General features: G+C 38.6%; 2 protein-coding genes across 3 annotated transcripts in view; one reads left to right on the forward strand and one right to left on the reverse strand.

Moving 5' to 3' along the window:
- Positions 1 to 76: 76 nt before the first annotated feature.
- cenpk (centromere protein K) lies at positions 77 to 8,436 on the reverse strand. Its single transcript, XM_083975385.1, has 10 exons — positions 8,372 to 8,436; positions 7,985 to 8,086; positions 7,816 to 7,872; positions 4,676 to 4,739; positions 4,380 to 4,426; positions 4,179 to 4,261; positions 3,942 to 4,040; positions 2,892 to 3,027; positions 2,729 to 2,782; positions 77 to 1,223 (listed from the first exon to the last, which is right to left on the reverse strand). The coding sequence occupies exons 1-10, from the start codon at positions 8,372 to 8,374 to the stop codon at positions 1,068 to 1,070; spliced, it is 801 nt and encodes a 266-aa protein (XP_083831511.1). The 5' UTR covers positions 8,375 to 8,436; the 3' UTR covers positions 77 to 1,067.
- The window catches only part of slc2a15b (solute carrier family 2 member 15b), a 66,933-nt gene continuing 61,352 nt past the window's right edge, over positions 8,098 to 13,678 (forward strand). Inside the window, exons 1-2 of one of the 2 annotated variants that reach the window (XM_083975231.1) lie at positions 8,098 to 8,287; positions 8,395 to 8,520. In XM_083975231.1, the coding sequence (XP_083831357.1) occupies positions 8,246 to 8,287; positions 8,395 to 8,520 (168 nt within the window). In that variant the 5' untranslated portion in view covers positions 8,098 to 8,245. The remainder of the gene's footprint in view (positions 8,288 to 8,394; positions 8,521 to 13,678) is intronic. The other variant, XM_083975232.1, reaches the window with a different exon arrangement.

The following is a 13,678-nucleotide window of genomic DNA, read 5'->3' on the forward strand; positions in this document are numbered from 1 at the left end:
TATTGTTCGTCCATGTCAATGTGATAATCATGATTTTGTTTTTAATCCGAACACAATATAACATGACATCACCACAGCTGCTTCACACCTTTATTGGACATCAACAAGACAAATATACAAACATTTAAGACTATACATGGGTATGTTAAGGCCTAAGAAATATCAGCTCTTAAAACTTTAAATAAAACTGAATTTGAGAGCAATTTATAGAAAAGAATAAACAGCATACACACAGATTAGTTACCAGACTAATAACAAAACTACTGCAATGTTTTAATACAGTCCTGCAATAAACCCTTCCTCTTTCCTTGAAGGCTACAATGTTGAATGGATTTAATCTGTGGTGCTGTTGATTTATATTGTGTTATGTTACAGGTGTTTCTATCGTTTTGTCTGTCTCAATTGAGGGCAGGCTAAACAACAGACACCCCTAATGCAATACATTTCAACATCACCACAAACTGTAGCCTCCACAGTAATAAGACAGGTGAGCCAGCACCACTTCAACAGTTTCAATAAAACTGATCATTAAACCTTTATAAAAGGACATTTTACAGGACTGTTACATTTATTTTTTATTTTTTAAGGTCTTAGTCTACATCAGTTAAACCTATGTGTTCCTAATAAACTGACAACTGAGGGTGCATTGCTCATTGCTACTTAAACTGACTTGACCTGAAATAAGTAGTTAAGAGTGATGGGAAGACCTTCAGCCATACTGAGTGAGTATTAATCTTGAGTTTATATGAACTACAAAGCAATTTACAGTGGAAAAGCGTCAACATGTATCTCTTATGCATAAGAATACTTCCATAACTTTAACTACGATGTTATCAGAGTTGTTTTTTATAAAGACCAATGTTTTACTCTGTACATAACCTAAAAATACTAAATGGATAACATATAAAAAAACTAATTTAGTTATTCACTCTAACAGAGACTTATGCTGTCATTACAGTGAATCACTGATCTCCCTGATTGTTCAGCACTGATAGCACTTCACAAGAGAACAGAATTACTAACACTGGCAGATAAGTGGTGCTTGAGATGGAAAACGCACCAGTGCCTTAAAAGTAGTTTTCCAAGCGGATCTTGAAGTTGTTCTCTTGGTGCCTCACTGCGATGTCATAGCGTAGGAGGATCTCTATGTACGGGGGCCAGAATGTGTCATCGATCGTCACATAGGGGTCGTGTGGTGTGTTCAAGGCCTTGTTCATGAGCACCTGCAGGGGTGCAGAGGACAGTTAGATGGGAGTTAAACACATCACAGTCACAGTGCCACTTTTCAAGATGGTGATGACTTATTTGATAATACATCCTGGACTGAGACAGGAAAGACTAAAAGAGAGATGGTATGTGGCAAAGCTACTGCCTCAAACTTAAATAATGTTTACATGATAGAATATTTACACATTTATGCAATATGAAGTTGTGAATGGGACACTATTTTGTGGCTGAGAAAGAATACACTTGAACTTGAAGACTAGAAAAAGCAGAGCAGAGTCGGTTTTGTTGGTGTTGACACACACTTATAATATCTTGTTTGTTTTTTTTAAAAGGAGAATTCCGGTCATTTTTGACCCCTAAATTGTTATCCTGATGGTCACCAAGTGTTGGGGGGAGCAATAAAGCGTCTAAAATTGATGCAGGTAAACCAGGTTACAAGGTACACCATGGCTAGATGGCGCTAGGGATAGCGTCAACGCTAAAGTATGGGGGCAATTCTTTCAACCACAACAAACACTCAAAAAACAATCAAATATCTATGGTACATGACTGGGATCCTTAGAGACACCACTGAACTCATAAACTGTACAGTTATACTGAGTATAAACAGTATAAACTTTGTGTTTTTGCATGTAGTCACTCATCTCAGACAGCCGAACTCTGAAACATCCTGGAAAGACTACTTACTACTTACTTACTATCCGATCACAGAGCGCCTGCTCTCCCCACCACAGAAACTAACACTTTTTCCTTGTTGTGATGATTTCTTTACAAAAATAAACGGTCTGAGATATTTTGGACATTACCACTGCACTGCTCCACCGTTTATTTTTGTAAAGAAACATCCCTAGCGCCGTCTAGCCATGGTGTAACTCCAGTTTGCCTGCATCAATTTTAGTCACTGGGTCACTGGGTGACCATCAGGACAACGATTTAGGGATCAAAAATGACCGGAATTCTCCTTTAACCTAGTCCTATAATTCAAAGAATGTGATGAGGTGTAGTTTCACTTATTCATTGTAACTTGAATGAATTATAGTTTAGTGGTTGTTTTTCTTAGTCATAATTATAACAACAGAACAGCAACAAACATAAGTTGTAGCCAGCCATTGTTGAGTATATATCCAAAGATAATTTGGTTTAGAGAACTGTACCATACCAATCAGTAGACATTCATATAGATGTAGATAGAAATCCTGATAATAAAGCTATGATGCATGATGATGGATGTTTTTTTTAGGGACTAAGTGGACCTTTAATCACTCTTATCCTGACAGAATTACAAAAGTTTTAATGTATTGTGTTGAGAATTATATTTGCAATGGAAACTTTGAAAAAAAAAAAGTCTCATCTTCCCAAGAAAAATACAACATTACATAAAACCTCACTGGCAGACCAGTCACCTTTTATCTTAGATGAACAAAACTAAACACTGGATGGTTTCAATTAAAAAATTAAAAAATTCCACATCAGCTGTGATAATGTGGTGCAAGAAACTCACCTCCAGAATTTCATTGAGTGGAATCAAGTTCTCATTTAACTCCGGTTCAATGTTCTGAAAAAGAATAAATGATAAGCAACATTGGAGTAGTGAGCGCACGTTTCCACGCAAGCAGGGCTACAAAAGCACAAACAACCATGAAACACAACACATCTCACTGTACCTTCTTCTTCCTGCTCGCGCTGGATTCATTCTGCGGCAGAGGAGCATGGTTCTCCAGGACGTCCCCCAGCGTCTCCATCAACCTGTCCTGGTAGACTTTCAATTTCTGAATGTTTGCCTTTTTGTCAAGCAGTACACTGTGGAACACACGTTCACACACACTTCATTATTTAAAGGACAATTCCAGGCGAATTCAACTAGGGGCTGTATTTTCCTAACAGGTCTAAAAGAAGAAATCTAAAGATTTTCAGTTTAATCGCTCCTGTTTTGCGGTAGTTGTATCTGTCCCCGCATCGCCACGGCAGCAATGAATGGGAGCGGATGCAAGTTCCGCTGCTTAGGCTGTTTACATTTACATTTTTTTCCACGTCCAGCGTCAGATCTAGATCTAATTAAAAGTCTCCCGGAGTCTCACGCGAGACCCAAGTTGCCGTGCGCGGTGTGTTCAGGTGCAGTGGGAGCTACCATTTGTGTCATAAACACAGGAATATCAACTCTTGACTTGCTTGAAGTGTACATTTTTTTCCACAGACAGCATCAGGTGGCTACTCAAACATGCGCCGAGAAGTTTTTTTTACTTGAAGCAAGTCAAGAGTTGATATTCCTGTGTTTATGAAACAAACGGTAGCTTTCCCACTGCACCTGAACACACCGTGCACGGCAACTGGGTCTCGCGCGAGACTCCGGGTCCGGGAGACTTTGAATTAGATCTAGTTTTACAAACATGTCGACTTGCTTGAAGTAAATTAACTTCTGGGTGCATGTTTGAGTAGCCATATGATGCAATTGCAGCTTTGAGGGATGTAAACAGCCTAAGCAGCGGAACTTGCATCCACTCCCATTCATTTCTGCCGTGGCGATGCGGGGACAGACACAACTACCGCAAAACAGGAGCGATTAAACTGAAAATCTTCAGATTCCTTCTTTTAGACCTAAAATGTTAGGAAAATACACCCCCGAGTTGAATTCGCCCGGAATTGTCCTTTAATTATTGAGTGTCAGTCTTCACATGCCTCCATGGCTCTACAGGAGACTTTGCCATCACACTCACCCATGGTTTGATAATTTCTCTTTTTCCGTTTTAAGTCCTTCAACATGAGCGGTGGTAGCTTTCAGCACCTGCTTCTTCTCCTCCAGCCACCTCTGTTCACTACAAAACACAAATATGAAACATTCAGAGCAAAATAGACAAGAAGCCTGTTCATTCACATCTGAGAAGCTGATATGTAGCAAGAGGCAGGATGGTAGAGTGAAGGAGAGGCAGCAGTATAATCAGGAGGTTACGTACAGTTCTTTAGTTTCTCTCAGTTTGTCTCTTTTTGCTTCACAGCAAGGAAGAACCAGCTCAAGTTCAGAGCACAGCTTGAGCATCTGTGGGAAACAAAGTAGGACAAATGCACTGCATAACTAAAGCAACACACTTTTATTTGGCATTTTAGTGAGATATATTATATTCAATGATGTAGTTTGCATAAATACATAAACATACCTCCTCTTTTCCAGCTTGTAGTAAAACTTCTGAATTTGTTGCCAACACTGAACGGTGCAAATTAAGTAAATAGATTTTAAGAATGCAGATTTTGTCATATCAAACACAGCATACAGCAGATGTAACAATTGTAATTTCAAAGTGACTTAAAAACAATTAAATCACAATATGATAAGGACACAAAATCTGAAATGAAATCTGGTGGTAATGATTTGTGATAGTCATACCTCAGTTGCAAAGATTCATATTAGATTATGGTTACAGCTTCCATCGCAGTGTTTTTATCGAGGACTTACATTTTGGTTTCTCTGCCTGCCAATTCTTCCGTTCAGCTTCTGTTGCCGTCAGTCGATTTACTGACTGTTGATGTTGAATATGCACAAAACACAACACATTTAGACAACCACTGAAGGTATTGAAGAGATATTAAGTTATTGATAGACACAAATATCAAATTCCACCTCCTTCTACATCCAAATAATTGACCAAAAAAGACATCTTGAGTTTCGACCATTTAATTGAAAGGTTGTATTCTAAAATGATATCTAATGCATATTAAAGCAGAAGTGAGTGGTCCGGTCGTTTTCGCTAATGCTGCGTTCCAGGCAGGCTTTTGAAATCGTAAATTACAGCTTCAAGTCACAACTTACGACTTTGTAGCGTTCCAGGCAACCCACTCGTGTTTTTCCGACCTGTTTTACCGGTGAAAGTCACTATAACGGCCACTCGTAACTTCCGACCGGTGAACTCGTACCAGATCGAACTGGTACCACTTCACGGTCGGAAAAATACGAGTTTCCTTGAACGCACCATAACAGTCCTCGTCGCTACGTCACCACATTCACGGCGTTCCTTGGCTGCACACACAGCCCTGCATGCCGTTCTCTCTCCTCATTGGATAAAAACTGTAGGATACGATAAATGTTTTCTCTTCGGCTCAGAGCAGAGCAGAGGGACTGAGAGACCCGTGTTTCAGACCAAACACTCTATGTAAGTGATTGCTGTCGGAAGATATAACTATTTAAGACTTATATTAACACAAATATATCACTCACTTCTGCTTTAAATGATTAGGTGATTATGGGAAATTAAATGAAAACTTTTTTGACAGCTAATTTATCGTTCAAAGCAGAAATATTAAACATTCCCTGGCTGCAGTTACATTAAAGGGATAGTTCACCCAAAATTCAAATTTCACTCATTATCTACTCACCCTCATGTCGACTAAGAGCTGTGAGAATTTTCAGAGTCCTCCGTGCCTTCTCTGAGTTACAAGGGGGTCCGTGCAGCAGTATTTGTCCATATAATGGTTGTCAATGGATACCAACTTTCTTCGTCCAAAAAGACACACCAAAAAAACATCCAAATACCTCCATACTGCTCGTCTGTAATGTCCCTCTTGTATTAAAGCCCCAACATGAGAAATTGTTCCGAAAAAAATTAAATTAGTCTATATTTTAAGCTTGTTTGTAGCGGAAGCTCCCAGTGTCTCAGTTCACTGCTCTTCCTGTGTCAGTGCAAATCTCTCGTGATTTGCACTGACTGGCGGAACAATTTCTCATGTCGGGGCTTCAATACAAGAGTGACATTACAGACGAGCAGTATGGAGGTATTTGGATGTTTTTTGGTGTGTCTTTTTGGACGAAGAAAGTTGGTATCCATTCACAACCATTATATGGACAAATACTGCTGCGCGGACCCCCCCGTAACTCAGAGAAGGAACGGAGGACTCTGAAACTTCTCACAGCTCTTAGTTGACATGAGGGTGAGTAGATAATGAGTGAAATTTGAATTTTGGGTGAACTATCCCTTTAATGTAATGATTTATACTGAAACTTCATGTACCGGTATTTGGACTGACGATTGAATGAAACAACACTGAAGGGTCATTCCATGAAAACTGTTAAATTTGGGCTTTGGAAATTTGAGTTTTTTGATCTAAACGTTTTTTGTTTTTTTTTGTTTCATTGCATGAAGAACATGTAACACTTGCAAAAAAACATATTTTTCAAGCTCAGACACCCTTTTCTGACGGTCTTTTATCACATTAAAATCCCGAAATCAGAGTTTCTTTTTCCACCCCGTCACAGGACAAAGGTTAACAAATTGAACAGTAATTTTAGATTAAAATAAGACAAACAAAAAGTTATTCACTTCAGAAGTATTCTTTTTGTTCAAAAACACCAATAGTTTGTTTAAATTATTTTTTTTAAATCTTTTTTTTTTTGTTAAATCACACTGTGACGGGGTGGAATATATGTGTGACGGAGTGGAATATTGTGACGGGGTGGAATGGACAAAATTTAAGAACATACTGATAACACAGAACAAAGTGTTTAATTTGATGCTGGGGGAGGGAAATGTGAAAGTGATAGAGATTTAAATATTTTATACTAATTCAATATGAAGAACAGTGCCACTGATTCCACCCCGTCACTTTAGTGTGTGACGGGGTGGAATGTGACGGGGTGGAAAATCTAAAGCAATATGGCCGAAATCCTGGATGTGCTAAAAGCTAACACTGCAGTTAGCATGGAATTACATCGTAAAATTAAGGATTTATACAAATGTAATTTGAAATTTTGATTTAAAAATTGTTTTCCCCACTTTTTGTGTGTGACAGGGTGGATATGCTATGCTTAACGGAGAAGGTTTTGAAAGAAAAATTTACCAAAAATGTTCTAAAAGAAAAATCAGAACTCATCATTGTTTGCACTTCCCTCCTTCAAACTCTTGAATGATGTCACTCCCTGTTTCCTGTTTCCTTACAGGAAGTTTATTGCATTTTGGCGCAAAATTACATTGGTGTGACGGGGTGGAATATGAAATTGATGGACATGGAGAAATTATGCTATTTTAATAAAAAAATATGACATTTTAATATAATTAACATATTTCGTATAAAGAAGAAAGTATTTCTAACTATAAGAACAATAAATGTTTGAGATTTATTTGATGTTTTTTAAGTTTTACATTACATGAATGAGAAAAATGGTCAGAGCGGACATGAGAAAATGACTGTAGTTTAACACAAAAAGTTATATATGTGCAAATTGTATATTTATTATTTACTTTTATTTTACCTCATGCTAGAAAGTAAACTTTAATTAATGGCTTCAGACACTGAAAGTATTACTGACAGTTTTATTATGCCTCCTATACCTCTTTGAATGTTGGGGACCCAAACTTAACAGTTTTCATGGAATGACCCTGAAACACATCTCACTGTGCTGCAATAATAACAACATAGGCCTACACTTTCCATTGATATCTGCAATTTAACAGATCATATGAATCAAGAAAAGTGTTAGCAAACTCCAACTTCTTTGTTAAAACTTTTCATTTGAATGGTTTCCATGCATTATCTGTGCCATCAGGAGGACACTGCAGAGACAGAGAAGTTCATAAATGAGCAGGCAGTGATCAGTGACCTCACCTGCTCTTGTGTGTTCTCGCAGGAATCTGGTTCACACACGATGATCTCATGCTGAAGCTGCAACACAGAGACGCACAGTTTGCACTTTATACCTCTCATGCACTCCTCTCGTGTTTGGCTAAAGGACAGCCTGCACAGTCTGGTTTGGTTTAGACGCGGGGTCATTTACCTTTTCCAGCTGAGCGAACCGCTCCTCACACAGCTCTAGCAGCTCAGACTGCGCAGCCTCCGACAGCTCAGCCGCTGGCTTGCCGCCTAGTTGCATCTCGGCCTCCACACAGAAACACAACAAGTCAAATAACTCTCCGTTTCAAGTCTTTTCCTTTTTTTTTTTTTTTTTTAAATGTTGACCAAGTAAAGCGCAGGCAAAGTTGGCACAGTGGGCTGGTCAGGTCTGGTTGGTTGGTCGTACTCAGCTCACCGTGGGTCGATGAAAATGTGTGAGTTTGAGTTAACAGAGCGGATATTTCCGGTAATGAATTAGCAAACATCGCAGTCAATGTTATTATATACATGTGTGAATCACGTGAATTGGAAAAAGGCCCTGTAGTCTTACCATAACTTGTATTTTCTCTTCAGCCAGCGGACCACAACAACAGTCGCCTCCTTTTCAAATTACCGCCAACTTTGATGACGTGTGGCCTGCGACAGCGCGCAGTGATGAGGCGCTTCAGTGCTGCGTTGAAGCTGCGCAGGACCCAGCAAGTAGGTTACCAGTGTTTATAGCCTTGGTTTATACAGTCTGTGGTTTACATGTATGATTTGCACGTTAGGTCTGAAACTCCACTGCCAAATATTTGTCTGGCAGGTTTCCACTGAGGCTGTAGTTTCTGGGGAACTGATTAAGTCAGTACAGAACTGCTGCTTCCCTACCTGTAAAAGACAATACACGGGATGCATCTTTACAGAAATGCAGAAATCCTGTATTTATCCCCACTACCTTCTACTATGGCCTGTCGGCTAGTTATGTTGAAGATCAGTCTTATACAATAGGCTACATGATTGAAAAATTGTCTATATCCTACAGGGAACCAAAGGTAAAATGAGCTCATTCCCAATCAGAGAACTGCTTTAGCAACAATAATCCAACAAACTCCATTTTGCAACTATTTAAATTGACAATTTATTCTTTCTCTGGTGAAGTAAAAGTTTAACAACTTGAATGATGTTATCCAACTCTGTGGCTAGTAGGTACACATAAGGCACAATGACTATTTGAATTATGCTGTTAATTTTTTTTTGTCAGTGTCGTATTCACGGAGCCTGTAAAACAGTGTGGATGTGTTCATCAGATGTTAGAGGGAGCATGTAGTGAAGGTCTGTTAATGAGTGTGCACAAACTGTCCTTTTGGGTCCAAATGAGCTGGGCAGTCATACAGCATTGCACAGTAGGGTGAAACTGCCACCAGAGGAGTAAGATTTCCATGAATATGGTAGATGGCTATTACTGGCTCACAAAGTCTGATAAGACATTTCTTAATAAGAGTGAGAGGGAGAAACTGTCCACTAAGCCTATAAAGACTGTACTGAACTCTCACCCAAGTCAAACTTAATTGCCAATAATTTTGCAGATTTTCAGAACAAGACTAAATTTACTTTGGGGGAAACCATATAGCAGCAGTTAAGTTTGTTAGCACGTCATGAGACTTGTTTTTCATACATTTTCTAAAGCAGCTTTAATCTTCCACAACCTGTCAAATCAGACCAACTGTGATGATGCATTGCAAAATATGTTTGCAAAATGAAATATTTATGTAGTAATTATTGAATTCTGTAAAACACACACACACACACACACACACACACACACACACACACACACACACACACACACACACACACACACACACACACACACACACACACACACACACACACACACACACAGGCACCATGGCTGATTAACTGCTCAGTGTAGTGGAGTTCACTGTCAAATAAACACCAGCAGGTGTCTCTGTTTGCCTCTCTCCTCAGTGGCCAAGCAGCTGACTGGAGTTTGCAGCTCTTGTTAAACATCTGCACTTCCTTGTTTTTTTTTCCACCACTCCCCCCCTGTTTTTCATTTCATGTCACAGCCAGTTTTTCACAACCAGCATTTTGGTCTGACTCCTGATTTAAATGATGGATAACTTAGATTGGGATGTGCCCCCAGATCAGTTCCACTTACATCACAAACGCCTCATGTTCACCCCCACTGTTCATTTATCATCATAAGTGTTTTGTTCTATAAAATCAAGTTTTCAAGTTATCAAGTTATTATTTATAACTTTACCACCTAAGGTCAGAATTATAACATTTGTTCATTCTACACTTGAAACCTACATTTGCATTTAAGTTATTTGGCTGAATTAACTGCATGGTTCATGTTACATCGATCTGCACGTTGTTTTCTGAAGCCTTTTGTTTATTTGGTTTTTACATCTCACAGTGTCAGTTTGGAAGCTGTTTCAGCATTTATAAAATTGATCTTTTTTATAGTTCTGCTGCCTCTCTGTAATATTTAACATCCCACAAACTTCAGGCGCCTGTGATCTGAAACCTGCTGCTGCCTCAAAGACTGTATCACTGCGGCAGAGTAACTTCCACATGAACTAGCTGGCAGTCTATTAAAGTTATTACTACTAAACAGAACAGAAATGTTTGTGCATTAGCCAGTCTGCATCTCCTTTTCCTTTCTCTTTCACTGTTTATTTATAATACACAGGCACACATGACTTTGCTGTTATTTGATCTATCAGTGGATTTGATGCAGCACGACTAGAGAAGCAATGTCCAAACAGCCAGGCTGACTTTCTTACAGTAGCTAATGTTTGAATCTGGAGGACACACTGCAGTATGAGTGGGGAATGTGCATATTTACTGATTTTCCTGTTATATGTTTTAGAGCTTCAGCCAAAAAATCACATAGCCTGGATTATTTGAATGATCAACTAGAATTTGATTAATATGCAAATTTGTGAACAAACCGTTCCATTTGAGCCTTCAGCGCAGCCTAATTAATCAACAGTTAAAGGAAATTAATACATACATCAATTCTGTCAGGAACATGCTTAGTTCAATCGCCCGTAAAATTGAAGTTTGAAGTATTAACTGGCTCCACAGGAAGGCTATGATTAAAACTCTACAATTCAGCTCTATTTAGATATATAGAGTGATTTAACTCCATGCAGGCAAATATAAAGTAATTTACAGACATCCTCTTTATACTTATTCAATAATAATAATAAAAAAATAAAAAAATAAAAATAGACAGTTTATATTGATATATATTATTGTGTTTCTTGTTTTCCTGCAAACATTAAACTAATTGATTCCATGTCGTGCTGAAATGCATTTGACCAGTGTCTAATCTACACTTTGTACCTGAGACTGTCAACAAGGTGCAAATAATAAAAGAGAGAGGAAAAATAGACAGACATAGAAGGGGGGAGAGAGAGGGAGGGAGAGAGAGGGAGAGAGAATAAAAAGGGGAGGGGAGAGATGAAGAGAGAGGGCTGTACTATTGTTTCAGTAGGGACTCATGCATCAAACTTCAATTTTCCGGACGATTGAAGTAGTGATTTTTTCCATCTTGAAGTGAAATACTGAAATACACTTAAGACCTCCAGATTAATTACCACGAAGTGGTCCCTCAGACTGTAGTATTACTTATCAGCGGGCCCGCCTGACAAGCCCTCATAAAATAAGCAAGTGAAATCCATAAACTTAGGCTGCCTTAACACTCTCTCCCTTCATAAATATGCTTGATTCAGAATAGGCTGCAGAAACACACACACACACACACACACACACACACACACACACACACACACACACACACACACACACACACACACACACACACACACACACACACATGCAATATCAATATAGTATTCAAAGAATAATATTTAGTTTTCTTTTGAGGTAGGTATAGAATCAAAGTTTACGTCGTTTGATTAAAAAAACATTTAGTTAGCGTTTTATGACATATTACAGCATGTAATATGTTATAAAACGCTAACTTCACCTAACTAAATGTTTATATAGTATATATATATATATAGAGAGAGAGAGAAATACAACAGGGAATTATATAACTATATTCTTCTATAGGCTATATTACTAAAGTAAAACTACAAAAGCTGTAAAAACAAAAACACTAACACTATAAAACACCTCACAAGAAGACAGCTCTACTTATCATTTCTGTTAACAAAGAGGGTTAAACGGGAGGTAGCCTTTTGAGTTGACTCTCTCTCTCACATCACCATGTTTTCAGCTTCATTAAACTCCTTAAAGACAAAAGAAATAAAGAGGCAGGAGAAGAAGAAAAAGATGAGAAGAAAACAAACAAAAGGCTCCTAACCAGACTTTGGCATAAATGTCACAGTCTAAACTCTTTATGGCTCCCTACTTAACATTAAAAACACTTGCAACAAAATCCATTTCTTGTTTGGAAACGTTCTTGGACAGAAGTCAAACATATTATTCCACAGCTAAAAAGCAGAGAAAGACAGGCGGCTACAAAAAGGGCCAGTTTCATTGTAATTCATTGACTTGTTCAAAACGCCAGGCAAAGAAAAGGGCTAGACATTAATAGCCGCAGATGCCCTCATGAAGGGAGAGTCTATGTAGGCATTATGGCCTTTGTTCGCACCCAGTTAAACTGTTTAAATGGAGGGTTAACTCAATCCATCAAATTGTCTGAAATTGTGAGGAAATTTCAAAAACCATATGGCCTCCAAACGTTTGCGTCCTTTTTGTGCGGTGGGACACACTTGTCTCAGTATTGCTGCCTGCGGGGGACCGGCCCTGCTCCTTTGTGGCTCGTCCCATCAGGGAACGCTGCTCATTTGTCCCCACTTTTCATGCTTTACGCTCAAAATTACGGCCCAGTCCCGCAGAACAAAAAAGGTCTATAAAGGCCCGGAGAAACTGGCCCAAAACTTTGTGTTTTTGTGGCATCCTCGTCTTTTTTCCCCCGGCACCAGATTTGTGTTTCTCACATAAATTTTTGTCACGAATGGAGAAACACGTCTAAGGGTCAAGAAGCCACGATACGCATTTAGGATGTGAAAGGGGACGTGAGATTCCCGGCCACAAAATGTTTAGAGCATCCTAGTAGAAAAGACACAAAGGGACAAAATAGTTGAGTATAATAACTCTAAATGGGCCGCTTTTGATACACTTACCCGCCCACATTTGGCAAGGAGAGCGTGTTTTCAAAATATTTTTTTGTCTGCAATAATAAAGAAGACCCCAGGCTATTATATCCAGAATAAAAACCTCCATATTAATTCAAGAATTGCAACAGAAAAAAAATATATTCAGAAAAGCCATTTTATTCCCATAGTAGCCTATATACATTACAGTCTGTGCATTGGTTTTCAAATAATGTCCTGATTTTAGAAAGGCACTTACAGGTGTACAAAACATAACAAATTTATAACTGTAAATCTATTGTATTCAAACAATAAATCTAAAAAGTAGCCTATAGCTTGTCAAAATCACCGCAATATGAATTGTTGTTTCTCGCCATCGCTTTGAGCATTCCCATAAAACGCGGAGCTGTGAATGTCCCAGTTTGCCTTTTCCGATCATCATCATCATCATCATGCACCGCAGCATCGGAACCTAGTGAGCTGAAGTCAAGGGTTACAGTCAGGTGCTGATGATGATGATGATGATGAAGAGGAGGAGGAAGAGGAGGAGAAGGAGAGCCGGCAGTGACAAAAAAAAAGAAAAGACTCAATGGCGACTTGGCTCACAGGAAACACAAAAGCATTTAAATTAAAAAATAAAAGTAATAATCATAAAGTAAAAATAAATAGATAATGATCACAAATCAAATCATGCATTTACATGCAAAAACATGGAAAAC

Source organism: Trachurus trachurus, assembly GCF_905171665.1.
Source record: "Trachurus trachurus genome assembly, chromosome: 1".
In the NCBI taxonomy this organism is placed as follows: domain Eukaryota; kingdom Metazoa; phylum Chordata; class Actinopteri; order Carangiformes; family Carangidae; genus Trachurus; species Trachurus trachurus.

What these genes read in the sequence shown, in the direction of transcription:
- cenpk (XM_083975385.1), bottom strand. An exon ending in GCAGGCAGAGAAACCAAAAT is followed by an intron (nt 4,427 to 4,675) that starts GTAAGTCCTCGA and finishes TGCACCGTTCAG; the next exon opens with TGTTGGCAACAAATTCAGAA. An exon ending in GCGCGAGCAGGAAGAAGAAG is followed by an intron (nt 2,783 to 2,891) that starts GTACAGTGAGAT and finishes ATTCTTTTTCAG; the next exon opens with AACATTGAACCGGAGTTAAA.